Source organism: Marmota flaviventris, chromosome X, assembly GCF_047511675.1.
Source record: "Marmota flaviventris isolate mMarFla1 chromosome X, mMarFla1.hap1, whole genome shotgun sequence".
NCBI lineage: Eukaryota > Metazoa > Chordata > Mammalia > Rodentia > Sciuridae > Marmota > Marmota flaviventris.
Window position 1 is genome coordinate 133855724 of NC_092518.1, and position 16736 is coordinate 133872459.

At 46.4% G+C, this 16736-nt stretch overlaps 1 protein-coding gene across 1 annotated transcript; it reads left to right on the forward strand.

Moving 5' to 3' along the window:
• The first annotated feature begins 3081 nt into the window (after positions 1–3081).
• LOC114080170 (medium-wave-sensitive opsin 1) lies at positions 3082–16678 on the forward strand. Its single transcript, XM_027921758.3, has 6 exons — positions 3082–3193; positions 7180–7476; positions 10197–10365; positions 11316–11481; positions 13279–13518; positions 16568–16678. The coding sequence occupies exons 1-6, from the start codon at positions 3082–3084 to the stop codon at positions 16676–16678; spliced, it is 1095 nt and encodes a 364-aa protein (XP_027777559.2).
• The last annotated feature ends 58 nt before the right edge of the window (positions 16679–16736 follow it).

The following is a 16736-nucleotide window of genomic DNA, read 5'->3' on the forward strand; positions in this document are numbered from 1 at the left end:
ATAGGACACCCAGTGAGCTTTCACTGGGGCTGGAGAGTGCACATGCCCTCACAGATGCCAGGGGACATTTTAGGACAATAATCTGCTTTAGGCTAAATCAGGATTTGATCTTCTGTTAGCCCTAATCATCGATTAGCACCCCACTGTGCAGGGCCAGGGAAGGTCCAGAACTCACTGCTTCTGCCCATCTCTGCTCACCTCCCCAGGTCTTGAGGCAGATGCATATCTGCCCAAGTCCATCAGCGGGACTGTGCTGAGCTCATTCATTAGCATAATACAGGACAAGGGCAGGCAGGGCAAGTGGAAGGCCAGCTCTAGGGCTCAAGTGGGGCTAGAAGCTTTCCCCAGCTACCCCACACCTCCTGTGCTAGACTCCTAGTCAGGTGGCACTTCATCTTCACAAAGCATTTCCAAACAACATGGAAGTCCCGGATGTTCATGGTTAGAATGGAAAGTCAATCTGAGAGATCCCAGATACAGCACAGCCAAAGTCTACAAAACCATGGTCCAGAGAGGCAGCTGCAGAGCAGGGGCTGTGAGGTCGGGACTTTCAGGAAGGTCTTCCTGTGGGGGGAATGTGGCTGTGCCTGAAAGACCACATAGTTGAAAGATCAAATGAGAAAAACATTCCCTGAGTTGCACTGTCATTACCACCATTAGTTTCTAATCCAAATACTCCTTAGTGACTCCTTGAGAGAGAGAGCTTATTAGGAGTTCTAGGGGCTGCTTGTCACCTTCATTCAGCTCTAGCTCTGTCCAGCAGGCTAGGAGCTTTGTCATTAACAGCTATAGGATAAGGAACCTTTTGGCCATTTGCCTTTGACATTTGCAAAATTGTGATAAAATACATAACCATTTCCAAGGGCACAGTCCAGTGCCATTGAGCACATTCACGTTGTTGTGGAACCATCCCCATCATCCACTTCCAGAACTTTTACATCTTGCAAAACTGAAACTCTGCACCCGTTAAACACTAACTGCTCCCAGCCTCTGGCAATCATCATTTTCCTTGTTATCAATCCGTTTACTCTTGGGATCTCCTAGAAGCAGGATCATACAGTATTGTCCTTTTGTACCTGGCTTCTTTCACTGAGTATCATGTCCTCAAGGGACATCCATGTTGTAGCATATGTCAGAATTGCCTTCCTTTTTAAGACTGGATAATATTTCATCATATGAAATATGTATCCATCCCTCAATGGACACTTGCATTATGCCCCTCTCTTGGCTGTGGTAACTAATGCTGCTGTGAACATGACTGTATTTCTTTGTGGATCACATTGTAATTCCATGTTTGATTTTTTGAGGAGCTGACAAACTTTTCCACGGTAGCTGATCATCACAATCTAATTTTAGAATATTTTTTATCATTAAAGAATCCCTGCACCTATTAAGGATTCATTCCCCAATTCCTCTCTTCCAGTGTCCTGACAATGACTAATTTTCCCTCTGCCTCAATTGATTTGCTTATTCTGGGTGTCTTGTATGACATAATAATTCAATACATGGCCTTTTGTGTTTGGCTTCTTTCATTTAGTGCGATGTTTCAAGAGTCAGCTGCATTGTAGCACACGTTAGTACTTCACTCCTTGTTATAGCTGAATAATATTCCTTTGCATAGATAGATCACACTGTGCTTATTCATTCATTTATTGATGACTTTTGAGGTTGTTTCTACCTTTTGGCCTCTATGAATAGTGCTGCTATGAATATTCGTATACAAGTTATTGTGAGGACATATATTTTCCAGGCTGAAGATGAGCCCCCACAAGGCTATGGCCAGGACACTTTACTTCTATTCCACATAGAACCTCTATCCTAGCACCTGGCATGTGGCAGACACTGACTAACTCTAAGAGCCATTCCTGATATACACAGCCAAGCTGAGGCTCCACCTGGTTCCACTGTTTAACCCGGGCCTCCCCTATGCCAGCAGGAGAAGCTGTTTTGGCAGGAGCCATAAGCATGGGGCCAAGAGTGCTGAAGAATCATAGCACTAAGAATGGAGACATGAAGGCCACCAGCCAATGTGGCTTACTGAGTTTAAGGGGCCAACTTAAGGAGGTGACTTAAGACAGCTGAATTTCAGGACTGAGTTGAGGAGAGCTGGTGGAAGCCATGAGAAAGGATGTGCTCCCTAATTGGGAACTGTGGAGGAGAAACAGGGGTCTATAGTTGGCAACCGAGATAAAGCTACAGAATTGGACAACAAGTGGCCCCTGCCAAGTGTGGAGCCAGCATCAATCAGACTGCTGTGGGTGAAGAGGGATGGCAGAGGTAGTCTGTCTGAAACACTCTGTCAAGAAGGAGGCTGTGACCAAGGGCAACCCAAGGAAAGATTGTAAACTAGAACTGGCAAAAGCAGAGCACCCTGTGGGAACCCTGAGGTGCTGCAGCAAGGCTGGTGCATGGAGGAGGGCCTGCACAGGCACCTTGGTGACCAAAAGGGCTGCAGCTCATGGGGAGTAAGGGCAAGGGCAGAAGTTAAAGCAATGCACAGCGGAGCTGTCCCCCAGGGCCACAAAGTTAGAAACTGGGCCCCAACCTGGGGGAGGAGCCCCACTGGACACATTGTACCCATTGGGCCCGCTGAGATGGCCTGTCCTTCAAGGAGATTCAGTTCCAGACCCCAGTTCTGAAAGGTCTCCCAGGGAGAGCCAGATGAGAAAGGAAGGTTTGGGCTTTGGACTACTTCCTTATCCACATCCTAATTTGAAAATCCTACCCTTGGGTCCACCTGACCTAACAGTTGGTATTGCACAATACAAGAGAAGAGAAGACACATAAACGTGATCAAGGGCCCCATAGGCACCTCTGCAAGCCCACGGGGGGTGGGGGGTCTGAGTTTAGTTGCCAACAAATCCCTCTGAGCTGCCCTTGCAGGCTGGCCTTAGGAGCAGGGAAGAGGGGTGGGAGGAGGAGGTCTAAGTCCTCGGCCCAATTAAGAGATCAGATGGTGAAGAGTTTGGGAGCTTTTAAGGTGAGGAGGCCTGGGCTGATCCCATAGGCTGGTATAAAGCGCCATGACCCCCAGGCAGTATGCAGGGCTGGCAGGCATCAGTGACAGGGCTTTCCACAGCCATGGCCCAGCGGTGGGACCCCCAAAGGCTTGCAGGTGGGCAGCCGCAAGACAGCCATGAGGACAGCACCCAGTCGAGCATCTTCACCTATACCAACAGCAACGCCACCAGAGGTGAGCGAGAGGTGCTATGCAGGCTTGACCGTCAGGCAAGGGTGGTTGCACTGGGGGCCTCCAGCCACCCTCCTGACTCCAGGGAATCTCTCTTCTATACATCCCACCATCTCCCTTAGCTTTCATGATGACATGAATGGGGGGGTGTTTTCCCGATATAAAATGACACCATACTATGAAAGATGCATTTTCAAACACCACATAGGCTTCCCTAAGCTGATAAGAATCCATGTCCACTGAAGGATTCAGAAACTCTTTCTTTATGGTCTGTAGTCATTGTCTACACTGCTGGTGGGCTTTCATTACATAAAACTCTCTGGCGGCTGCCCCTACCTGGGGAAGGAACTGGTTTTACACCTCCTAAAGCTTCAAGGAGGCTGGAGGACTGGCCTGGAGCAATACACCAACCCACCAACCAATGGGGAAGCTGGGGGAGGCAACTGCAGAAAGCGAGTAACTTCGAGAACCTTAAGGTTGAAAGAGACTCTCGCAGCCATCTTGTCCCAATTCTGTGTGTAGGGCACACAGCCTTTGAGTGCTCACTTCTGGGGAGAAGTGACTGGTGCCTGGGGCAGGCTTTCCATTTTGAACAGTCCTAGTACACAGAGGCACAGCCCAATCAAAAGGTGAAAAGTCTCATCAGGGCAGCCCAAGCTCTGCCCCTGGAAGTTGCCCAGGCAAAAAGCTTTGTATGTGGGCCCTTCCAAGCACTGAGGAGGCTAGTGACACCATTATCCCCTGGCACCCATCTCCAGGTCCATCCTCAAAATCTCACCTCTGTCTTGAGTCAGCAATATCCCACTGAACTCATTATCATTTTCCTGTGCCTTGGTAGCTGATCTGAAGGTCTGGCTAGAGGCAGGTTGGTGTGTTGATGTGTTTTGGCAAGCTGACTTTATTAGGAGGGCCACTTGTTCTGGGGGTGTGAGTGGTTGCTGGAACTCAGTTCTCAGACCCAGCAAAGCATTGGAGATGTCAAACATACTGACTCCTAATCTTCACTGACTAGCTGGACTACATTGATAAAGGCCCTATTTCTACTCTTGGGTTCCTTAGGGGCACAGGGAATATAACAGAGAGGATAAATACTGGATTCTTTCCTTTTATTTCTCCATTCCCAAAATAATGACTTGGCTCACCAGTGGAGGCCAGTGTGTTTTACATCTGTGTCTCCTTTATCTTCCACTAAGAATCCAGTTGTTCAGGAATTGGAGTGGAGCATCATGTGATTACTCATTTGCTCTATTTCATAACACACACACACACACACACACACACATCTCAAAATAAGGATACCAACATTACTACCAATAACATGATTACCAAAAACCTAGCATTTGTACAGGTCTTTTGATCCTTAGGGTATTTGCTACTAGGTCATGTAGTCACACTGGTGTGATTTCTGTCTTGTTAGAACAGTCCCTCTCTATGGGATTATATTACTGACTGGATAGGCAGTTTCATTTATTTCATTAGTTTCATTTATTTTGTTTTTGATAATCAGGGGTTGCTTTTTAATTTTAATTTTGTTTTATATTATGTAATAAAGTAGTTATAAGTTTACAAAGAAAAATCTAGAATACAAGGTGGATTTGAAGAGATCCATATTCCCTGTCGCATCCACACCAGATTCTCTTCCTCTTTGTACGTTTTTATTTCTCTTTCTTTTCTTTGTTTTTGTTTGTTTGTTTTGCAGTACTGAGGATAGAACCCAGGGAATGCTCTGCAAGCACTAGCCACTGAGCCATATCCCTAGGCCTTCCTACATTTCTTAGAATTAATTTGCTTGGAAGTTGACTTTTGATACTCTTCTATTGCTCAATTCTTCATGAAACCAGTTCCAGAACTTTCAGAAGAGAGGAGCAGGCCAAGACACTCACTCTGGTAGCACAGCTAGAAGCTCCTGTTCCCTCCCCTTTCCCCACTGATGCTCAGACCTGGTCCTTCTTTGCCCCACTTGTACCTGCTCTGTTCAGTTTAGACTCTATCAGTTATTTGGGAAGGTCCCTGGCTGCCTTGTTTTGAGAGACTTTAGCACCTAGACTGTTCCAGTCCTTTCACTTGTCTACACACTGGAGTTTTCAAAACACTTTCCAGTTTCAGCTGCTTTTCTCCAATTAATCTGCTCTACTTTCTGGGTAAGATGTGTTGGCTATTTTGGGGTTTTCTGTTCTTGGGTCTATTGGAAGGCTCATTGCTTTGCTTTGCTCCTTTTGTATAGAGACTGAGACCATGGGGTTCTTCTGTTGTCAATGGTCTTTCTGCACAGTTTGTATAGGGGGTTTTGGGAATTCCTGTGCAAGGTTTCTAGGAGGTCCTTGTATGAGAAACCAATGGAATGCTTGCACAGAGGGAAACAGTGGCATCATGGGGCCCAGTTGTGCTGGGGGTGAGATTTCCCTGTCTCTCCTAGCCATAGCTAGGACAGCTCTGTTTTCCTTAAACTATTTTGGGTTGGGTTTTTGCAACACACAACTGAAGCATCCTGATAAGTACAGGTGGCTCTCCATGGATGTTTTCCTAGATGCCGTGAGGCCTTATTATATGGCAGCAGAGACTGAGGTTTGAAATCCCTCAAAGTATTCTGCCCAAAGTCATGGTGGCAAAAAAGTTTATTTAAATAAAAAAGTATAGAACCTCTGTAGTATAATAAAGTGAACTACTCTCCTTTTTATTCTGAGTTTGTTAGGGCTTCTATGACAGAGTGCCGCCATCTGAGTGGCTTAAACAACAGAAATGTATTGTCTCTCAGTTTTGGAGACCAGAAATCTGAAATCAAGGCATGCCTCTCCCCTCGTTTCTGGTGGTTGCTGGCAATCTGTGGCATTCCTTGGCTTATGGAATCTCTGTCTTCATCTTCACATGGCCTTCTCTCTGTGCGTCCAAATTTCCCCCTTTATATAAGATCACCAGTCCTATTGGATTAGGACCTCATTTCAACATGATCACTTCTATAAAGACTCCATCTCCAAATAAGGTCACATTCTAAGGTGCTGGAAGTTAGAACTCCAACACATGAATTTGAGGGGGAAACAATTCAATTCATAACACATTCACTTATTCATTCTCTGAGCACCTATGTTACGTTGGACACTATATGTAAGATGATTGAATCATAGTCTTTGGTGAGGAAGATAAGACTTGTACACTGGTGTCTTAGTATGGGCTGCTATAAGAAATTACCAAAGACTGTGTGACTTTTAAACAATAAAAACTTATTTCTCACAGTTATAGAGGCTATAAATCAAGGAACCAGCCTGGTTGGATTCTGGTGAGGGCCCTCTTTCCAGTTACAAACTGCTGCCTTCTTGCTGTGTCCTCATTATATGACCTAATTATCTCCCAAAGGCCTCTCCTCCTAAGATTACCCTGGGGGTTAAGATCTAAGCATGAATTTGTGGCAACACACAATTCAGATGACGACAACTGGTCACCCCCAATATGTGCTAGAACATGATACAAGGAGTGGTTGGTTGGCTTCCCAAGTGGGCCTTTGAAGTGACATTAGCTAGGGAATCTGGAAAAGCTTCTGGAAGGCAAATGCATCCGAGCTGGGTTTACAGAGGACTCTGGGAGCAAAGGTATAAAAACCAAAGGACATGGAGCATGCACTGGAAGCAACATAAGAGGTGGGATGGGGAGAAGGGATAGGGAAGCAGAGAAGCAATGGTATGCAACTGTCACTCCAAGTGGTGACTCAACTACTGGGAGCTGCAGATCAGCAACTGGCAGAGACCATGAGGAGTTCTGTTCTTTGTTTCAGGTTGCCAGTGTAGGTAACCATCATGCAATGGCCTCTAACTTGAGAAACAGGAAGAAGGGGAGCTAGTTTGAGAATAAGCAAAGGCGAGGATGATGGGCAGGAAGTGGGTGGAGGCTCAGTGGGAGAGGCTCTGACAGGGGAGGGAAAGGTGGAATTGGGGCACCAGTGCAGGTGGGCGATGCTGCTGCCCAACTCCTCTCTCTATTCTACCTCCTGCCTCCAGGCCCCTTTGAAGGCCCCAATTACCACATTGCTCCCAGATGGGTGTACCACATTACCAGCACCTGGATGATCATTGTGGTTATCGCATCCGTCTTCACTAATGGGCTTGTGCTGGTGGCCACCATGAAGTTCAAGAAGCTGCGCCACCCTCTGAACTGGATCCTGGTGAACTTGGCAATCGCTGACCTAGCAGAAACCGTCATTGCCAGCACCATCAGTGTTGTGAACCAGTTCTTCGGCTACTTCGTACTGGGCCACCCTCTGTGTGTTGTGGAGGGCTACACTGTCTCCGTGTGTGGTAAGCCAGGGAGACCCCACCTGGTGTGTGTAAAGAAAACCCCCACATGACAAACCTTGAGGTGCATCCATAGTGTGTGTGAGTGTGTGGTGCAAATATGAAGGGAGGCAGACCCACAAGGGAAGCTGGGTCAAGGCCATCACAGGAGTGGGAAGACAGGCTTCCAGGGTTGTGGAGGCTGCCATTTGAGCACCCACTTCATACTCTTTGCTTGAGTCCAAGACACCATGAGTTCCTACTCTTGAGACAGCCTCTGCTGGGGGACAACCACTTTGGGGCTGTGTGGCTGGCCAGATAATCTCAGAACAGTATAGGAGGGGAGGGTTTTTGACACCCTGGACAGAAGTCCCACCTGAATCAGAGATGTGTGCCGTTTCATCCCATCTCTCAAGCCAGACTCCTTTGCCTCTTGGTTGCCTACACAGTGTATGCTTCCCCTAAGGAAAGACAAGATTCTCATTACAGCTTTGGGGATATCAAGACTAGATCACAGATCCTTTTCTTCATTTCCATCACTAATATCCTTGTGGGCCACAAATGGCTCAGGTTCATAAACAGTGGCCAAGAAGTACCAGTATGCCAGGCTCTTTGCTGGGGAGGGGGACTGTTCCAACATAGTGAGCACATGATATCCTCTTAGTCTTCTCAGAGGAGAAAATGGTAAGGAGCGGGCATGGAAGGTTGACAGTCCAGGGAGCAGAGTAACAGCGCTGTGGTTCTTTTGAGCAGACGCGAAGTGGGAAGGTCTAAGTCTTGGAATCCATGAATGTTATACTCAGGAGTAGAGACTTTATTTCAGGACGAGGAGCCTGGAGATGGGGGACCCACCAATGGGCCTCACTAAAACCCCAGTTGCCTAACCAGGCACCCAACATCCACCAGAAGCGGCTCCTGCTCTTGCCTCCTGGCCATTCTTCTTAGCCTACTCCCTGCCTCTTGCCTCACACTAGCAAATGATGGCTCAGACCAAGGAGGTGCTGACCCACATGCCAGCACTCTCCCAATGGTATAGAAGTGAAGTGACTGAGTAAAGTCACAGAGAGAAACTCCATCCCTTGAGTCCATTGCTTTCTGTGGCAGGTGTGTGCTTTGTTGGCTACATCTCCCTTCCCAAGGTGCCCCTTGCATCATCTATCTCTGCTTGTGCCAGGTCTTCCTACTTGCCTTTCTCATGGTGTTTCTGTAGTTGTTGTATTGTTTTGTTTGAAATGAGGTCTCCTTTCTATGTTGCCAAAAGGCTGGTCTCAAACTCCTGGAGTCGAGTGATCCTCACACCTCAGCCTCCTGAATACCTAGGACTACAGGCACACGCCACCACACCTGGCTCCTCACAGCGTGTTCTTGGGTCATATGGGTGCACTTTGGCATAAGTTTTAGTGCCGAGGACACCCTTAGCCCTCTGGGAAGACTTGTAAATGCATGAAATGATATCTATAGGACTATAAAATCAGCTCATTATATTGAAAAATAATTTTCAAAGTATTAAATATTAATTAGTGACAGTCTTCCACTAAAATACAAGTATTAAAAGTATTTATTAAAAGTCTTAGTGAGGACTGGGGATGTGGCTCAGTGATAGAGTGCTTGCCTAGCATGCATGAAGCCCCTAGGTTCGATCCCCAGCACTACCAAAAAAAAAAAAAAGAAAGAAAGAAAGAATTAGTGACACTGTTCTGTACTAAAGTATCAAATAACAGAATCTTCCCTGACAACGACTAAAATTCCAGTGTAGTAAAAAATGTGGGTGATGTTTTGAAAAAAGTCCACCACCTCTGTAGAGTAATAGGAAAACAACTATGACTTCTCTGGGTATTGCTAATACTGCCACATTCACAATAGAAGGAAATGACAAGTGTCTATTAATGGAATGAAAGATGCTGCTTTTCCACCTCAGGTCATGGAGCCCGGAATTCTGTGTGCCAACCTCTGGGACAAAGGCAGGAGATGGAAGGCTGTCTCACCTGCCCAACTCTGGTTGGTTGCGGGGGATCTCAGCAGTTCCCAAATGCCTAAAGGAACTGGAATTGGCAGGAGGGGCACAGGTTACTAGACACAGCCCACTTCCTTGCTCTTAGTTGGAACAACAGCATCTCAGAGTCATGCTGGTATGGATATGGCCATCAAAGTTTCCACTGATGGTATCAGAGGAAGGAAGGACTAGTGACAAAGAGGACAAGAAGTACCAACAGGGCCCCCAAGGGTGAAAAAGTACAGGCCTATCAGCTGCTATGGTTCTTTCTTGTCTCCTCTTTGGTGATGGGATGCGGAGGTTGAGTGAGCTCCAGAAGTTCTAAGCTGCCAGCCTCAGGATCACATGACTGGCTGGCATGAAACTTAAATAGCCAAACTGAGAGCTCTGAGCGCCTGCTGCAGAGGAAAAGCAGTTGACATTAAAAGAAAAGGAAAGGAAGAAAGAAAGAAAGGATGGAAGAAAGGAATGAAAGAGAAAAAAGAAAGAAAAGGGGAGAGGAGAGGAGAGTAACAAGGTGGAGCAGGGATGGAATTAAGCTGCTAGAGCTGGTGAGGAGGCAAGGTGGGGAAAGAAGCCCTTTGCACCCAGGACCTGAAAACACTTTTTTTGGAGAATTAAGTTGGCAATTTGGAGGGGAAATGCTTGATTTTGAAAGCTGTCTGCTACTCTGACAAGGAAACAGTGATGCTGGAGGCTGTTTGTCCTTTGCTTTGTCTCAAAGTCCCCCTCTGTCTGCTCTCCCATGTAGGGATCACAGGCCTCTGGTCCCTGGCCATCATTTCCTGGGAGAGGTGGCTGGTGGTCTGCAAGCCCTTTGGCAATGTGAGATTTGATGCCAAGCTGGCTATTGTGGGCATTGCCTTTTCCTGGATCTGGTCTGCTGTGTGGACAGCCCCACCCATCTTTGGTTGGAGCAGGTAAGGGTGCAAGGAGCCAGAAATGTGGCTGGCTCCTTTAGGGCCAAGTGGGAAGGATCAGACTTTGTAACCTTGGGGGCAAATCATTTCCTGTGCATAAAGTGAAGGGAAGCACAAGATTCTCCCCAGACTCCTTCAAGTGTGCAATACACATGAATTTGATTGGCTGCAATATAGAAATGGTCCCTGATGCTGGGCAAGTTTGGATTCCAGGGCCCTCTTGCTAGCTCTGTGCTAGACCTTTCTCATACTTTCTGCCTCTTTCCCACTTTCAGAGGCTTCTTAGGATGTAGGTACACCTGGGCCTGTAGGTCATCTGTATCCTGGCCAGGCTGATTCTTTGGGAGAAGACCCTAATTTATGAGTAAATGACAGATATTTGATCAGGAGGGACAGGACACAGATGACACATTTGCCATCTTACATGACAATCTTAAGAATAAAATCTTGTCATGTTTAGAGAGGGAAGCCTCTTTCTTTGGGAAGCTTCCATCATTCTGGGGCATAGCCAGTTGGTGAGCAAGTCCCTTTTTACAGTCATGGCCTAGTTGACCTGAGAAATAAAAATTCAGGTAGTCACAGCAGTTCTTAAATCAGAACAAGAGGAACTCTTGCCTTCCCTTTGAAAAAAAGAGGTGTAATAGGGTGATGAAAATCTTCTGGAACCAGATAAAAAGAGAGAAGGTGTAAGTCCTTGGAATAAGCAAAAGTTTCAAAATCCTACCCAAGGCTTGTCTTTTGGGGTGGTGAAAATGTTCTGGAAGTAGAGTTGGTGGCTGCACAACCTTGTGAATATTAAATGCCACTGAACTGTTCACTTCAAAATGGTTCATTTCCTGTAATGTGAATTTCACCTCAATTTAAAAACTGCAAGTTAGGAGTGTACCTGGGCTGGGGGTCCCAGGTTGCCCCAGCCTGCATCAGGATGGGCCACTGGCCCTTCTCTTCAGGTACTGGCCCTATGGCCTGAAGACATCCTGTGGCCCAGACGTGTTCAGTGGCAACTCATACCCTGGGGTGCAGTCTTACATGATGGTCCTCATGGTCACCTGCTGCATCATCCCACTCAGCATCATCATTCTCTGCTACCTCCAAGTGTGGCTGGCCATCCGAGCAGTAAGTCCCCCTCCCTCCTGACCTCACCCCTGGCTGGCAGGGTGTCTGGGTGAAGACAGAGGCTTACCTGGTGTACTCTCCTGCCTCCAAGCTGCTCTGCTCTCAAACCAGTCCACTGAGAATCTTAAACTATTGTTTTTAAATCCTCAGATAAGTGGATTCCACCCCTATAAGAAAATGTTAAGACCTGGTGATGTGAATCAGGCAGTTCCTTTGGGTGCACACCCAGGGTTCCATTTTGGCCCTGGATCCCTTGTCTTCATCCATGCAGGATGGGAAGAGACTGCCCTGCCCTCCTGCTTCCAATTAGGGAGCAGAGCTGAGTCTTTCCCTTGACCCAGGACAGTTCTCTCATGGAGTGAAGCCACCAGAGCATCCTTATCCCTTTCACAGGGCTGTTGGGGTGGACCAAGGAGTACACTTGAGAGTGTCATTTGTCCCCTAGACCTACTCTCCAACTTCCTGTGTCTGGCCCTCTACCCTGGAAAGCTGATCCCATACATAGCCACCCCCCCCAATGTTACCCCCATGGCAGCTGGATTATCACTAGGGAGCCCCTTCAGGAAATAAGAGCAAAGGAGAAGATTAAGATTGGGTCCTGGGATACTGAGAGCTCTGTGTTCCCCTTGTGGTCTTACCCACACCATAAAGTTGTCCCTTTGTCTACCAACTCCCCTATCATTAGCTCCATCTCCACATATCATCTGTTAACTGAGGCGACCTTGCCTGACACAGGTAGCAGAAAGCCCTCCAGGGTGGTGCCTTTCCTTTGTGAAGCTGCTTATGTCCAAAATCGGATCAGCAGATGCTTACAAGCTCTGCCTAGAGGAAGCCATGGACTTGTGATAAGCTCCATCACCTCAATGCCTTGGGCTGGAGGCTGCAATTTGGTCCCCTGGGTTGGCGCTCACATATCAGAACCAACTTAGTTGGCTCCTACAGGTATCCAACCATGGCTTGGGCAGTATTAGCTCTGGGTCTGTGGGGCCCAGCCCTGCTGTCCCAGACCTCACAATCCCAGCCCTCATAGATTTTCTTTCATCCCAACTCAGTTAGCTACCTGCCATCAGGTATGGATGAAGACAAAGAATCCAGGGCAGTTGTCTTTTGGGGTGGTGAAAATGTTCTGGAAGTAGAGGTGGTGGCTGCACAACCTTTGTCTGCAGTCTGGGCAATCCTGTTCTAGAAAGCCTGAGAAAATTGCATGTGTGACTCTGGTATTACCATTGGGCACCCTGCCAACCTCTAGTTTAGCTAGAGCAACCTCGGCTGCTTTTGCCTCCCCCGCCATTTCCTACCATGTTAGCCCTTTCATTCTTTAGTGCTGGGGATTAAACCCAGGGCCTCACACATGCTAGACAAGTGCTTGCCTACTGAGTTACATCCTCAGCCCTCACTCCTTCATTCTTGACCCTCTGGTGATCTGTTTAGGCCCCCACTCAGACCTGAGCACAGGAGGGGACTTCTGATAAGTGATTAGATGAGGCTAAGGAGATTAGTCTCTAATTCTCCTTTCCAAAGCTCCTGCCAGGATAAATCCAAAGACCTTCAAAGAGTCATCCTTGGCCAGGACAGCTGCTCACTATCTCAAAGCCCAAGCCTTGGTGTCTGCCCCAGGCAGGACTCAGGTGAAAGCTGGCCACCTCCAGCAGGGTTGGGGTAGCAGGTGACCATCTCTTCCTACCCTCATCTCCCTAGCCCTAGGTCACCCTCCTCTTGCTGCCTCCCTATTGCCCAAGCAATAACAAATACAGAACCCCAGGTGACTCCCCCACTCACTGTTCCTCTCTCCCCAAGGTGGCGAAGCAGCAGAAAGAATCCGAGTCCACCCAGAAGGCTGAGAAGGAAGTGACACGCATGGTGGTGGTGATGGTCCTTGCATACTGTCTCTGCTGGGGGCCCTACGCCTCCTTTGCATGCTTTGCTACTGCCAACCCTGGCTATGCCTTCCACCCTCTGGTGGCCGCCGTACCAGCCTACTTTGCCAAAAGTGCCACTATCTACAATCCTGTTATCTACGTCTTTATGAACAGGCAGGTAAGAAATGCCATAAACACATCAAACTCCACAAGAACATACCCCACAAGAACCCAGTGAGGGTTCCTACCTGGAGTCATGTCTTCAACAAAAAACCCACAGAGGATTTGAGAAGCCTGCTAATGACCCTCTAGGATAATGAGTAGGAAAAGGCTAAACATGTGACCCAACTACAGCCAGTCATTCATCTGGCCATTAGCAAAAGTCTTAGGCACATACTCTGGAATCCATTTCTCATCTCAGCCAGAGGGAGATACTTCCCAACATGCTTGTGTGCTATAAGCTCTTCCCTCTTCTAGGTATTATCACTAGGGTCATCAAGCTTCAGGGGCTTTCCTGGAATTCAAATGCTCTAGGATTCAGTGAACTCCTCTACACTGACCCTAAGGATACCATTCTTGGTTTTACAGACTCCATTCTTCTCTTTATTTTTCCACTTTCAAACTGTAACTTCTTGAATTTGTCTTCCTGTAAGAACAAAAACAAGTTCTTCTTTGTTGTACTGACCAATAATTTAAGAGTGTTCATGGGTTACTTTGGGGGAAACACACTTTGGTCTTGCAATGGTCTTGCCTAATGGAAACCATTCCTATATGGCTTTGGTAGCAAGTTGCACATGACTCCTAGATTCTCTTGGTAGGTTACAGGTGACCTCATCATCTTCTAAGTGCAGCTCACCTTACTCTTCCTTGAATCCATCATTTATATTTCATTAAGGTGCAGCTGTTACTTGATAGTAACCAGAAAATTCTGCAGGGTCTTCCCATTTCACCAGACTCAATGTCTGACTTCCAATCCACTGTTCTTTCCACTTTCATCTTTTGTCCTCTTTTTCTTTTGCAGTTCTGGGGACTGAAGTTGCCTAGGCAAGTGCTGCATCACTAGGCTAGTGCTGCATCACTGAGCTACACCCCCAGATCTGCTCTTCCATCTTAACAGCTGCCCCATGACTCCATCCCCTTCAGCTTGTCCCTGACTGTATTAAGCCAGACATTCATTAAGCACCCATTCTTCCTGGTAACTTCTTAATAGTAAGTAGGACTGTTTCTGTAATTGATTCCTGAGAACTGTCTTGTTGGCATGTCCATGCCCAGAAAATACAATTTGATCTCTGGTTCACTTCCTCTCTTTCAGGAGGATCTCTTTTTAGATCTGGTTTCAGTTTTTGGAATCCTAAACTATCTTGCCAAGTACTCTCTCTACCTGATTCTTTTCATTCTGCCTTCTAGAGCTCCCCCTTCTAGACAGATGTCTATACTTCTGAATCTTGCCAGACTTCTGAACTTTGCTTTCACCCTTTCCATATTGTGATCCTGTCCTGCTGCATTCTGAGAGAACTTTCTGGAATGAAGTTCTGTGAGGACATAGGGTTTTTTTTTTTCTTATTTTCACTGCTATATCTGCCCCCCAGAACACAGAGTCTGGCACATAGTAGGCACTCAGTAAGTAGATGTCAAATGCATTTGTTGACTGAATTCCTTAGCCTTCTCTGCCAGCTCTTTAGCTGAGTCCATTCTGCTGATCAACCTGTTTCTTATTAATTTCAATAATCATCTTTTTTATTTTTAGAATTTTGATGACAGAGGGAGCTGGAGGTAATCAAGAATAGGGCTGAAATATTTAGGGAGTAATTTTGATCGAATTTCTCAAAGCATCATGGGTAGTTGAGTAATGATATGAGATGTAATTGAGAAATTATCATGACCCAGATTTCTTCAGGAATCAACTAGCAAACAGAAGTACCCTACTGTTACCAGAAGACTTTCTTGGTAAAGAGATGAGGGAGGTGGCTGGACTGTTGTTGACCTAGTCCTTACCTAATCCTAAAATTGATGGGCTACAAATAAGGTCACAATCACATTCATATTTACTAAAATGCCTATAAGCCTCTTGCCAGACACTTTAGAAACCAGTCATTGTGTGCATGGTCTCCTTAACTAGCATTGTATTTGGTCACTGCATGGGTATCTTGGGGCTTCCATAACAAACTACCACAAACTTAATGAATTATAACAATAAGAATTAAATCTCTCTCAGATCTGGAGGCCAGAAGTCTGCAATCAAAGTGTTGGTAGGGTTGGTTCCTTTTGAAGGCACTGAAGGAGAATGAGCCCTGTACCTCTCTCCTAGTTTGTGGTGTTTGCTTGCAATCCTTGGTGTTTCTTAACTCAAAGATGCATTACTCCAATCTACCTTCACATTTATATGGCCTTCTTCCCTCTGTGTCTGTGTCACTATGCCCAAATTTTCCCCTTCTTATAAGAACATCAGCCATGGGATTAGGGTCCACCCTAACCAGTATAACCCCCATCTTCACATACATCTTAATTACATGTTCAAAGATCCTGTTTCCAAATAAGGACACATTCACAGGTTTCAGTGTTGGGACCTGAACATATCTTTGAGAAATGCCATTTAACTCACACAAGTCACCATCAACTGCTAAATTAGATAAATCAGATGTCCATCAAATGTTATGACTTGGCTATGAGGGATTCTCCAACCAAGCTCATGTGTTAGGAACGTTCAGCGGTGAAATGATTAGATTATGAGAGCTATATCCTCATCAATGGATTAATCTATTTGATGTGTCAATAATATAAATGTACTACTAGCTGGTAACAGTATGCACATGGGCACACTGGGAGCATGCCCTTGGGGATTGTGTCTTTGTAGTCAGCTTCTCCTTTTGTTTCTTCTTCCTGGCTGCCATGAGCTGAGCAGCCTTCTCTGCCAGGCCCTTCTGCCATGATGTTCTGCCTCAACTCAGGGCAAGACTAATGAATTCAGCTGGCCATGGACTGAACCTCTAAAACTGTCAACCTAAAATAAATTTTTCCTCCTATAAGTTGTTCTTGTCAGGTATTTTGGTCAAGTGATTAAAACAACTCCCATGTACAAGAAATGACCTAAGCCTTCCTCCAACCCTCTGATAGGATTCTGAGTGGGAAACAGGAAGATGTGAAACCATCGAGATGACAATGAATGCCCTTTAGAACTGCACACTGGCCCCTTCTGCTTTGCTGAATAATGCTTTCTGTCCTTCCAGTTTAGAAACTGTATCTTGCAGCTTTTTGGAAAGAAGGTTGATGATACCTCTGAACTCTCCAGCGCCTCCAGAACAGAGGCTTCATCTGTCTCTTCAGTGTCTCCTGCATGAAGTCAGCTTCCTACCTGTCCCACCCACTGTGGCTTTGGCCATGTCTCCCCTTCTTCTC

Bases quoted from the DNA above. Each gene is read 5' to 3' on its own strand.
- LOC114080170 (XM_027921758.3), top strand. From the start codon at position 3,082: ATGGCCCAGCGGTGGGACCCCCAAAGGCTTGCAGGTGGGCAGCCGCAA. The intron at 7,477-10,196 runs GTAAGCCAGGGA...TCTCCCATGTAG, and splicing joins CTACACTGTCTCCGTGTGTG to GGATCACAGGCCTCTGGTCC. The intron at 10,366-11,315 runs GTAAGGGTGCAA...CCTTCTCTTCAG, and splicing joins CCCATCTTTGGTTGGAGCAG to GTACTGGCCCTATGGCCTGA.